Source organism: Bos javanicus, chromosome 5 (genome assembly GCF_032452875.1).
Source record: "Bos javanicus breed banteng chromosome 5, ARS-OSU_banteng_1.0, whole genome shotgun sequence".
Lineage (NCBI taxonomy): Eukaryota > Metazoa > Chordata > Mammalia > Artiodactyla > Bovidae > Bos > Bos javanicus.
The window spans coordinates 97,378,356-97,391,169 of record NC_083872.1 but is presented as its reverse complement, the minus strand read 5'-3'; the positions used below and the strand labels follow the sequence as shown (position 1 = coordinate 97,391,169).

At 43.7% G+C, this 12,814-nt stretch overlaps 1 protein-coding gene across 1 annotated transcript in view; it reads right to left on the bottom strand.

The window, feature by feature from the left end:
- The window catches only part of HEBP1 (heme binding protein 1), a 37,327-nt gene extending 31,043 nt beyond the window's left edge, over positions 1-6,284 (bottom strand). The window contains exon 1 of the mRNA XM_061417796.1: positions 6,007-6,284. Within this exon, the coding sequence (XP_061273780.1) occupies positions 6,007-6,084 (78 nt within the window). The 5' untranslated portion in view covers positions 6,085-6,284. The remainder of the gene's footprint in view (positions 1-6,006) is intronic.
- Between the last annotated feature and the right edge of the window lie 6,530 nt (positions 6,285-12,814).

Here is a 12,814-nt window from a genome sequence, read left to right as displayed (position 1 = left end):
ATGTCAAGGTAAATCAGAGAAATTAATGTTTATGGCCAATTTCACCATTGTTGATTGGGGACACCATGGTATGTGGGTATCTAAGTGCTCAGATGATATAAACAGCACCATGTGTGACTATGCTACTCAAGTAGCATAGAAGACTACCAACAGTTCAATGAAACACTTCCATGAAAAGGACTCCTTGGCTGGCTTGACGGTGAAATGACACCTTCTCACCCTCAAATCGTCCTCGATAAACAGATTGGGCCTAATCAATGGGACATCTGGAAACGTGCTGAGAGCACTGAAGAACTTGGGACTTAGACTGGACATTTCACAGGGACCAATCATAGTCATAATAATTATTTATTTTGCTATAATCAATCATATTTCATACAAGCCTGTATTCCACTCCCTTTTGTTGTAGCTACAGGAAATTTACAATTCAATAAGACTTTACATTCTGTAACTTGTATAAATTGCAAATTATATACTTGTCTTAACTCTCCTGTTTCCTTAAGAAATGAATCCCTTTTGATTCTTCGATCTCGACATAGTCTGTGGTTACCAATAAATCTCCAGCGGCCCTGGGAAGCCTGGGAAGATCCCATGGCTGGACTTGCTTCCTGGTTACTTACGAAATTGCTCTGGCGATCTAAACGATTCATTGGATGGCTGATTTTTGGCATTTTGGGATTAACAGTTATTTGCACCACTGCTGCTGTCACTGGTGTTACTTTACAAACTACAATTCAAACACATAATTTTATCCAAAATTGGACTAAAGATGCTCATACTATGTGGGCCACTCAGGTTCATATAAATGAGGAAATTCAAGATGAAATACAGGAACTAAAAACAGCCATCAGATGGGTTGGAGATCAATTAATAGATGTACAAAAACAGGTGATGCTAAAATGTGATTGGAATTCTTCTCAATTTTGTGTTCCTCCTGTTCAATTCAATAATAGTGCCTGCAACTGGGAACAAATCAAATTTCATTTACAAAACATACATGATAATGCCTTTCTGAATGTACAATTATTAAAAAAAGAAATCTTTGAAACCTTTTCTAAAAATCTGCCCTCTTCCACTAATTTGAAAACTTTAGCTGAACAACTAGCTGATCAATTATCTGGGCTAGACCCACGAAGATGGTTTCAAAGCATTACTCACAACATCGGTTCTAGAACTGTAATTTTGGTGACTGTCTTAACAATTATATATGTCGTTTACTATTGCCTTCACGCAAAAATTGTTAAAACTAAACAAACTCTAATGGTCAGAACCCTTTTTACAAATATTATAAATAAATAAGGGGCAATTGTCAGGGAATGTTTAACAGGAGGATTCCTACATGCTGTTTCTCACGAGTCCTTTGTTTCTTTTTAAGTCGGAAAGCACGCTGCTCCCAGGACTGAGGTCATTGTGTGAGACAGGCCTGAATCTCCTTCAGTGAACATTCTCTTTACGACAAAACTGCTTAGTCGCGATCCCCTTTCTTGAGATATGGATTGTCTCCTGACCTTGTGACCATTATTAATCCCTTGTTCCCTTGGTAATGGTTGCTATATGTTTGGTTTTCTGATCTTTATCAATGTCAAAAGAAATGTCTTGTACAACAGCCTATATATACTCACAGAAAGATCATTAAAGTACCTTTGCTTCATCAGAGCTTGGGTCCCTGTGTCTTTCTTTTTTTCTCTGTCTCCCTCCCTCCGGCTCTCTCTCTTTCACTTTCTTATCATCGACTCCGGACCACCAGGTTCTGGTCCATTAAAGGACTCCAACACCACCTGATGTGGTGGGTATACAAACTGATTTTGGAAGACAGCTTTCTCATTATAAAGGAATAACAATAATGATGATCAAGCTGAGCACTTTCTATGTGTCCTGTATTATTTTAAATATTTTATGTGGATCCATTCATTCAACCCTCCAACAACCCAGTGAAGTGTTCTCATCTTCATTTTCAGATGAAGCTGGAGCACACAAGGTTAAGCAACATGCCCAAGATACATTGGCAAGAAGTGGAGCCAGGATTCCAAGCCACACAGTGGGGCCCTAACCAATGTGCACAGGCTGGAAACAAATCCCATAAAGATATCGGTTAGTAATATCAGTCCTGCACTGAGCACCCACAAGTCCCGCCCAAACCCACACAAAGAGGTGTAGGTCCATCTCCCCCTCCAGGCAAGGCAGAAGGCACCTGATAAGGTCTGTAGCAGCCTGGGCCCCCAGCAGGTACCTGAAATCAGGCCTGAACATCTGGTTGAACCTAACCTCAAGCTACATGGGGCATACCATGTGCTCCATCCATTGACCCAGGACAGTGGACAACAGTTTCTGACTTAAGACTCTTTCCAAGGAGAGACCATTTAGAAAAAGATTATCTTCACAATAACACCCTGCAAGTGTATATATTTTTTAAAAGGGTTATAAGAGTCTTTGAATGTTTAATTCTCACACAAGGCACTGTCATTCTCATCCTACAGTTGAGGAATTTCAGGGTTCAGAGAGTTTGAGAGGTTAAGCAAAGTGAAGTGAAAGTTGCTCAGCTGTGTCCAGCTCTTTGCAACCCACTGACTATACAGTCCATGGAATTCTTCAGGCCAGAATACTAGAGTGGGTAGCCTTTCCCATCTCCAGGGGAACTTCCCAACCCAGGGACTGAACCCAGGTCTCCTGCAGTGCGGACGGATTCTTTACCAGCTGAGCCTGAGAGGTTAAGTAACTTACCCCAAATTACCTGTAAGAAAAGGAAAGTTAACAATCAAGTGCTAGGTACTCTGTTGCACAATTTATAATTGGGTCTCATTTAAATTTCAATACAATCTTATAAGATGTGAAGTATTTTTCCCCCCTCATCAGCATCAGAGGTTAAGCTACCCAGGACCATGAACCTAGTGAGAGTGGAGTTGAGCTGAATTCTGACATAACAATATCACTATACTTGTAGGGTGTTTTAGTTTATAAATCATTTTCATGTTTCTCAAACAAATGTAAAATTTCCGTCAACTCTGGGAGTGGATGGAGGAGATATTTTCATACCCCTTCTAAGCTGCAGAAACTGAGGTTCATTCGGGTTAAATGATTTTCTTCGGCTTGATAATAACACCCTGTATGGCCCCATATTCTTTTTTTTTTTAATTTAAACTTTTTATTTTCTATTGGGGTGTAGCAGATTAACAACACTGTGATAGCTTCAGGTGAACGGGAAAGGACTCAGCCATACATATACATGTATCCATTCTCCCCCAAACTCCCCTCCACGCTGCCACATAACATTGAGCAGAGCTCCCTGTGCTATACAGTGGGTCCTCGTTGGTTATCCATTTTAAATATGGCTGTCTGTACACATCCATCAAGGACTAACTATTCCTCTTCCTCATCCTTCTCGCAGACAACCATGTTTGTTCTCTAAGTCTGTGAGTCTCTTTCTGTTTTGTAAGTTCATTTGTATCATTTCGTTTTAGGTTCCACATATAAGGGATGTCATATGATATTTCTCCTTCTCTGTCTGACTTACTTCACTCAGGATGGTAATCTCTAGGTCCACCCATGTCGCTATAAATTGGCCCCATATTCTTACCAAATGTTGAGGAAAGATGCTTATCAGGGAGGTGCATTTATGCCTGGAGACAACAAATCCGTGGCAGGTGACTCTGTACTGATAAACGGCTATTAAGGAAAAAGACTTTTGAACAGAGGCACCTTGACTCAAGGGATTGATTTCACAGATACTAAAAAAGCTGAAAGGGGCTTCCCAGGTGGCACTAGTGGTGAAGAAAACCAGCCTGCCAATGCAGGACATGTAAGATGCAGGTTCGAGCCCTGGATAGGGAAGATCCTCTGGAGGAGGGCATGGCAACCCACTCCAGTATTCTTGTCTGGAGAATCCCATGGACAGAAGAGGCTGGTGGGTTACAGTCCACGGGGTTGCAGAGTCAGACACGACTGAACAACTTAGCAAAAGAGCTGAGAAGCCCACCAGGGAACAGTGAAGCAACCCAGAGGTTTGCAAGAACCCTACAGGGCTGTGGAGGGAGGGTGATCTGTTACCTGAGCTCAGATACCTGGGTCATGTGGTGAAACCTAGAAGCATGGTAACCTGGCCAGCAAGAGTTGGAGCCCCAGAGAAACTCCTGGTTCCAGAGACCTCATAGGGTGGAGAAGGAGAAGAGAAATACCCTGGTCTCTCCGTTCTTCCCATCCTCCTGTCTCCTTCTAGTGCTTTCTCCCAGGAGACCAAACCCTCAGCTTGCATTGCAAATAATCCTGTACCCCAAAGACAAAGTGAGCCCAATTCTATTACAGAAAGGAAAGATCTCTGCGAGGTTTAAGTAACAGGCGGATTCTTCAGTGTCAAGACCAACAAGGACCCTGGAGGTCACTGGGCTGAGTCCACAGATGGGTGTGCACACGGGCGACATCCCATCAGACACCTCCTCCTGCCCACCTGATCTGCAATGTTTACAAACATTTTAACAGTTAAAACTGACACAGTTGCCCTACTCCAACTACAGCCTCAGCCTAACACTCTATAATCCTTCCTCCCCTTTCCTGCTTTTTTTTTTAATCACAGTACTGATCACCAAACAATACATGAAATATTTGACATTTAATTGTTCATTAGTCACTAAAACAGAAGCTCCACGAGGACAGGGATTTTTTCCAGTTTTGTTCACTATTTTACCCCACTGCCTGTAGGAGTACCTGACCCTCACTTGGCACTTAACAGTTATTTGTTGAATGAATAAATTTTATATCTAGAGATTTCACACAAAAGTCTGCATTGCTAGTTTTCCTTAAAAACCTGGCAACCCTGGTTCACATCAATGCGTGACGTGTGTGCCCAGTCACTCAGTCGTGTCTGACTCTCCAGCCCCATTGACTGCAGCCCACGAGGCTCTTCTGTCCATGGGATTCTCTCCAGGCAACAATACTGGAGTGGGTTGCCATTTCCTCCTCCAGGGAATCTTCCTGACCCAGGGATCGAACCCACGTCTCCCGCATCACCTGCATTGGCAGGTGGATTCTTTACCACTGCATGACAACTGCCTGGCATCACTCTGTGTAGATGAGGACTTGAGTTCTCAATCCACGTAGCCTCAGCTTGCCTCAGTTTGTCATCCATTTTCATCATCAGATGCCTGGCTGCTTGTAGGCATCTGAAAAGGTCACCTTTGATAGATCTAAACTGCTCATTCTACATATGAGTAAGGAGACAGATAAAGACAAAGGTACAGGCCTCTGGCTATTAGCTGCTTAAACAGTCCAGACTCTAGTTGAGGGTTTTGTGTGATGATCGTATTAATGGGTACCTGGCCTTGGCCGCCCGGACAACACGGTTTTCTAACAAAAGCAGCACTGGGTGGGGAGCTGAGTTTCCAGCCAGGAGGAGCACAAAGTACCTGTCTGCAAGGAGCTTATCACCCAGTGGCAGATTCCTTGTTTTCCGGGAGCAGTCCAATCTGCCTGGGTGAGCACTGATGTCAATTTGGGGGAAAACTGCGATGATGCCTCACTCATCCTGTATTCTAGGCGCCCAGTTCTGGGAGTTCCATTGACCAACAAGACATTTCACAGCTCTGAGCCTGTGCACAGGCTCTTCTCGTTTCTGAGCATTCCTGCATACTCCCGAGGCCCAGCTGAGGGCACTTCCTCTGCGAGGGCCTCACCGTCACCCACTGGCAGAAGTGGACTGCTCCTTGCCAGGTGCTCCTGGCCTTCCACAGTTACCACCATGCGGCGCGGATCTTGTTCTTCTAAACTCCGCTCTCCACCGAGGACGGTTTGGGAGCTTCTTCAGGATAAGCACTTTTTCAGTCCTTCCTGCAACCGAAGACCTCGCAGTACACGAATATTCAGAATGTTTGTAATATATAGATGGACCAGTGCATTCAACAGGCGCAGCCCATCTCGTTAAGCTGGGATTCTCCCCTCAAACCCATCCTGTCTCTCTGTGCCCCCCTCCTCCCAGCTGAGCCCTCTTTCCGGTCCTCAACAGCCCTGTGGGCCTACCTTGCTCCCTTTGCTCAGGACCTGCCAAGGCCAAGTCTCTACGCTCCCGAACAGCGAGTTCTTGATCATGCCCAACATGGTGTCGCCGTGGTGCTCAAGACGCGCGGGGAAACACGGGGTAGGGGGAAAGGGCTGGCGCAGCCGGCGTGAGCAGGGATCCCGGGCGAGCGCGGGAGGGTGGGGCGCGGAGGATGGGCGTGGCCCTTATAGATGTGGCGCACTGGGCTCCGCCCCTCAGAACGCGCTCGGGGTGGAGGGAGGGCGGGGCGCGACTAGTGGAAGTGGCCAAGATGGGCGGGGCGTCTCGGCCTCCGCCCCTCGGAACGCGCTCGGAGAGGCGGGACGCGGCGAAAGGGGCGGAGCAGGGACTGCGCTCCACCTCCGCCCGGCTTCCCGCCGGTATCCCGCGGGGGAACCGGTTTCTGCCAGTCCAAGCCTCCAGTATTGACTGACTTTTTTGCCTGGATACTGATGCTTCCCAGGGCGGGACTTAGGTAGCGGTGGTGAACACCTTCCCCCCACACCCCCAATCTGTTCCCCCTCCGCGTCCTCTCTCTGGTACTTGGGCTGCAGACCCTCCGGATTCCTCGCATGCTTTGCGGGGCCTTCACCCACCAGGCTCTGTACCCAGGCAGGTACTGTACCAGGTTCGCAGTCTTTGTAGCCCTCGCCCCTAGGGGCCCCCGACTGCCGCATCTCCACTGGTAGAGGTCCTAGTTTGCCCCCCACCTGTCCCCCTGCCCTTCCACCTTCCATCCAGACGATTGAAAACGCATATTAACTAGATTTCTACTTATCACTTTCTTTATCCAACCCATTTTAGTCACAGATTCTACGTTAATTTCCCAAATCACAGCTTTTCGGATTTCTTCTATTCAAAACATTCTAACCAATTTTATTACCATTTATCGAGTGTCTGCTGTCCCTACCAAATATTTTACAAACATTACCTCTCCTCATCACACCACTAAACGTCTTTTATAGTCATTTTACAAAGGAGGAACCCGAAGTTCAACATAATTATGCTTTTTGCATATTTGCCCACTGGTTACACTGTCATCTGGGATTGTCAACCTAATTGTTTGCCTCCTCTATGCAGGCTTTTCTGAACCAAAACTGAGGAACCTCTTGCTGTGCCTGTATCTTGTAATGGAAGACCTTGAACCCAAGTGGGGCATTGGGAATCAATAACGGTGATACTGATGATCTCCAGTTTTATGGTAACATATTAACTTTATTACCTGTGGATAAAAAGGCTTACTTTTTGACAAATATTTGTTGATTGCTATAAAATAAGTGGCCACTTATTTTATATTTTCTTGACTTTTATAAGATGCCATTGATTATAAGAGGCATGTTATTTTACATCCCATTAACGTAGAACACAAATGCTAACAAGTTAACTGTGATGTTCAGTTGATTTTACAGTATCCAGAGATACTAAAATGTGAAGTAGCGTGCAGCTTACAATTCATAAGAAATTGTATGTTGCTGTCAAGAGCCCCTGAGAGGGGCTGCTCATAGCCATGTCCTTTTGTTATAAATGAAGATCTTCAAGGGTAAAGATCTATTTTGCTTTAGCCTTTTCCTCACTCACCACAGCCAGGGGTTGCATAATGATTGTCAAATGATTAACAAAGCTGGTCTTGATATTAGAGCTGATCATCTATTTTAGTTACTAAACTAGGTACAGTGAAAAGGGGCCTAATTTTTCATGTGGTCATGTAGCAAAAACATTTAGGAATCAGAAGACATCTGTTCAGAAGATTGCAGGCCTCAGTTTTTTTAAAATATATTTGTTTATTTATTTTTGACTGTGCCGAGTCTTTGTTGCTGCATGGGCTTTTCTCTGGTTGCGTGCACAGGCTTCTCGTTGCTGTGGCTTGTCATGTTTCAGAGCTTGCTGGCTTCAGTAGTTGTGGCTCCTGAGATCTGGAGCACAGACTCAATAGTTGTGTCATATGGGCATGTGGGATCCTCCCGGATCAGGGATCAAACCCATGTCTCCTGCACTGGCAGGTGAAATTCTTACCACCTAGCCACCAGGGAAGCCCCAGGCCTCAGTTTTGACATCTGCAAAGTTGGGGTTTTAATGTCAACTCACAGTGCTGCTGGGTGGATTAAAAGAGCCTTGTCAGGTACTTAAAAGCGCTGTGTACATTGTTAAGGGCTAGACTCTCTTCCTACCAACTCTGTCCCGACCCCCCATCCCCTCTCCCCACTCCCCGCCTCCCTCCCTGCCATCTCACCCTTCCTGCCAGCCAGCGAGTTGGTTTTGCTACCAAGAACTGAACCCAGCTACTTCAAGACTGCACCAAAGTTAGATTGTAGTCTTAATAAAACAGCCCTGGCTTGGCTTGCTTTTTAATTGACTTAAGTTGATCAGCCTCTTACCTAAATGCCTGAGGGAAAAAAAGAGTCTCTCTTTGATGGAAAATATACTATCCGTAATCTCTACAGTTGTTACTTAAGCTACTGCTGCAATGACCATGCAAGTTAAAATCATGCCAAGTGATCTTAATATTTAATGGGAAAAATAACTGTTGCATGACCGTTAAAATGTGTTGGCAAAACATTCAAAATGCTTATTATCAGAAATGTATAGGGGAGCTTTAAAACCCTAATATTTAGTACAGTGTAATTTGAAACTTTAGAAACATTGAGAATTAATGTGTGTTATTTCATTGTTATAAAACACCAACAAAAATATCACTTACACGTTAAAAATATTGGCATTTTACTTAAATACTGATGATGAATATACTAACAATATACTAATATTGATGATGAATACCACCAGTAGCATCAATGCAATGAAAGCAGCCTCTCAACTGTGGCAGCTTTACTATGTGACAGTTATAACTTAGTTTCCCCTCCCCCCCAAGAGAAAAAGTTGCTTTGAATGTGCTGGTAAATCAAGTTTTTGAGCCATAAAAGCTGAAACTGAGAATTAGGCTCAGGACTGTCGTGTCCAGGGGAGAGATGTAGGTTGGAGAAATAGATAGGAAAGACATCAGCATTATTGGCTAGTCCCTGGCACCTTGGAAGTGATGAAATTGCCCCGTGGTGTATGTAGAACAAGAAAAGAGAGCCTAGGACAGGACACTGAGGGATACCAGTCTTCAAGGGGACAGGCGATGGGGGACAACTGTATAAGGAGGATGAGGGAACATGGGGACACGAGGGGGGGCAATGCAGAGACCCAGTGAGCCAAGTCAGGAGAAGAGGATGTTCCTAGAGGAGTGATGGGCAGTGACGAACACTGCCAAGAATTCACAGAAAAAGGGTCTGGGAAGTGGCCACTGGATGTAGCAATAAGAATGCCTTTGACCTTGGCCAGAACAGTCATAGTGCAGGCTGCAGGATGAAGACCCCAGGAGTGACTGGATGGTAAAAAAGTGGACACAACACAGTTAGGTTGTTAAAAGGAGAAGGAGAATACATACCAGCTCGATGAAGAGATAGGGCCAAGATTTTTTTTTTTTTTTTTTTAACATGGGGAAATACTGAAGTGAGCTTTAATTTTGAAAGGAAGGAGCTGGGAAGAAGGAAGATGTTAAAGATTCAGGAGCAAGATAGTTGACTGATTGATGTTCCTGAGAAGTTAAAAACAAATGTGAGTCAGAACATGAGAGGTTAGATATATATTTCTTTCTTTTTAAAAATATTTATTTATTTGGCTGTGCTGGGTCTTAGTTGTGGCATATGGGATCTAGTTCCCTGATTAACAATCAAACCTGAGCCCCCTGCATTGGGAGTGTGGAGTCTCAGCCACTGGACCATGAGGCAAGTGCCTAGATATATTGTTCATCATAAAAAGAGGGAAAGAGAGACTGATCCTGAGTAGTGTACAGACTTCAGTAGGTTGGAAGTGGAAAGTTTGGGGAGCTCGTGTTGGAAGGCATTCATTTTCTCTGTGAAATTGGTTATGGTGATGATGAAACAGGTAGCAGTTAGAACAGATATGGACTGACTGTTCTTTCCATATCAGCAAAGCATAGGCAAATTAAATAATAACTGACAATAAGGCATCAGAATATTGTTGTTTATAATATTAAGCCTAGAATTTATTGCCAAGGTGATAGGGATCCATCTCACTAAGATTTTTACATTTTACATGGTTAAATAATTAGTATTCCTGCCTGACATTGGCAGAATGTCTTCTGATGTAACCAAGGCTCTTGGAGAGTGAGAATGTGAGACTTAAGGAGGAGGGAGCTCCCGCCGTGTACCTGGTGTTGATTATGGACGCGGTCTAGCCTTCTGAAGACACCCACTCCCTGCTCATCACATTAGCGGTGGTTTCACCTCTGCCTCCTCTTAGAGCCCAGCATACGATCAGCACTACACACATCAGTTCTCCAGGGAATCACCTCCTTTCATTTTTCCTTCCAAATTACAAGATGCAAGTCATCTCCTTTAATTCTCAATTCTTCTTAAGGTATGATTTGCTTAGTCTCAAATTCATTTCACATACTTTCGTTTATTTATTTTAAAAATTGAAGTATAGTTGATTTACAATGTTGTGTTAGTTTCAGGTATACAGCAGAGGGTTATACATGTATATATGTATCTGTTTTCATCTTCACATTCTTTTCTGTTATAGGTTATTATAAGATATTGAATATAGATTCCTGTGTTACTGACAGTAGGTCCTTGTGTGTATGTGTTAATCCCAAACTCCTAATTTATCCCTCCCCACACCTCCCCCTTTGGTAAGTATAAATTTGTTTTCTAAGTCTGTGGGTCTGTTTCTGTTTTGTAAATAAGTTCTCACTTTTTAGATACAGATGCGTTACTTCACTTTCTCTGACTTAACTTCACTTAGTATAATCTCTAGGCTCATCCATGTTGCTGCAAATAGCAATTTTTCTCTTATGTTTTTCAAGTTTTCTTTTACAGCTGAGGAGCATTCCATTGTGTATATATATATTAATAGTGCATATTCTTTATCTATTCATCTACTGATGGACACTTAGGTTGCTTCCATGCCTTGGCTTTTGTAAATAATGTTGCGATAAACATTGGGGTGCATGTATCTTTTCAAGTTAGAGTTTCCATCTTTTTTGGATATATGCCCTGGAGTGGGATTGCTGGATCACATAGTAGCTCCGTGTTTAGTTTTTTAAGGAACCTTCAAACTGTCCTCCATAGTGGCTGCGCTAATTTACATTCCCACCAGCAGTGTAACAAGGTTCCCTTTTCTCCTCACTGTCACCAGCATTTATTAGTTATAGACTCTTTGATGATGGTAATTCTGACTGGTGTGAGGTAGTACCTCATTGTAGTTTTGATTTGCACTTCTCTAATAATTAACAATATTGAGCATCTTTTCGATGTGCCTATTGGCCATCTGTAACATATGTTTATTTAATACCTATTATGTTCTCAGGTAGGCTCTGGGGTTCTAAACTGTAGCAGTGAGCAAAACAGACAAAAATCCTTACTTTCTTGGAGTTTGCATTTCAATAGGAGAGACAGGCAATAAATAAATACCCTGTTCTTGTTGTTATTGTTGTTTAGTCAGTAAGTCATGTCTGACTCTTTGCAACCCCATGGACTGTAACCCGCCAGGCTCCTCTGTCCGTGGAATTTTCCAGGAAAGAATACTGGAGTGGTTTGCCATTTCCTCCTCCTGGGGATCTTCCCGACTCAGGGATTGAACCTGTGTCTCCTGCTGTGGCAGGCAGATTCTTTAGTGCTGAGCCACCAGAGAAGCCCAAATAACTACACTAATAAATATAAAGTAGATCAAGGTCTGTGTGAGTGTGTGTAGACACTGGTGTGCCAGTGTGTACTACTTCAAATGGAGAGGTGACCTTTGAACCCAGACCTGAAGAAATGAGGGCATTATCAAGGAGATAACTGGGGGAGAAGTTTTGACATCACTGAGAAGAGCACGTGCAAAGGTCCTGTGGTGGGAGGGTATCCAGAACGTTGAGGAAAATGAAGAGGCCAGTGCAACTGGAGAAGGGGAGAAGGTATTGGCAAGAATAGCTCAGACTGGACCCTGGAGCCAAGCTGCCTAGGTTCAAGGCCCAGCTTCACTGCTTATGAGCTGAATGACTTTGGACAAGTTATTTGTCTTTTCTGTGCTTCAAGGTTATCATCTATAAAATGAGGATAACAATAATATCTTCCTTGTAGGCTTCTTCCTAGAGTGAATAATTACAAAGCACTCAGAACGGTGCCTGGCACATTGTGAGTTGAGGAAGATCTGTGTAGATCTGTGTCTTATGTTGGTTCATTTCTCCAGCGAGTTCTGGCAAATACAGATGGGGTGCAGGGCAGATCAGGTAGGACATGGTGGGTGTGAAAGGAGAACAAGCATGGAGTTGGTATTGCTAAGAGAGCTCTCTAGTATACATGCTGCAGAATCAAGTTCTCTAAAATGGAGCCGGGGTAGGGCAGCAAAGGAGACACAGATGCAAAGAACAGACTTCTGGACTCAGTGGGAAGAAAGGGTGGGATGATTTGAGAGAATAGTATTGAAACATACATATTACCATATGTAAAATAGATAACCAGTGTGAGTTTCAAGTATGGTGCAGGGAACCCAAAGCCTGTGCTCTGAAGCAATCTGGAGGGATGGGGTGGGGAGGGCTGTGGGAGGGGGGTTCAGGATGACGGGGACATATGTATGCCTGTGGCCGGTTTATACTGATGTATAGCAAAAGCCATCACAAATTGTAATTATCCTTCAAATGAAATATATAAATTAAAAAAAATAAAATGGAGCAAGAGGCCATCGAGGGAGTATGATTTATGTATGTCAGCCTGGATGGGAATCTGGCCTTTTGATCACTTA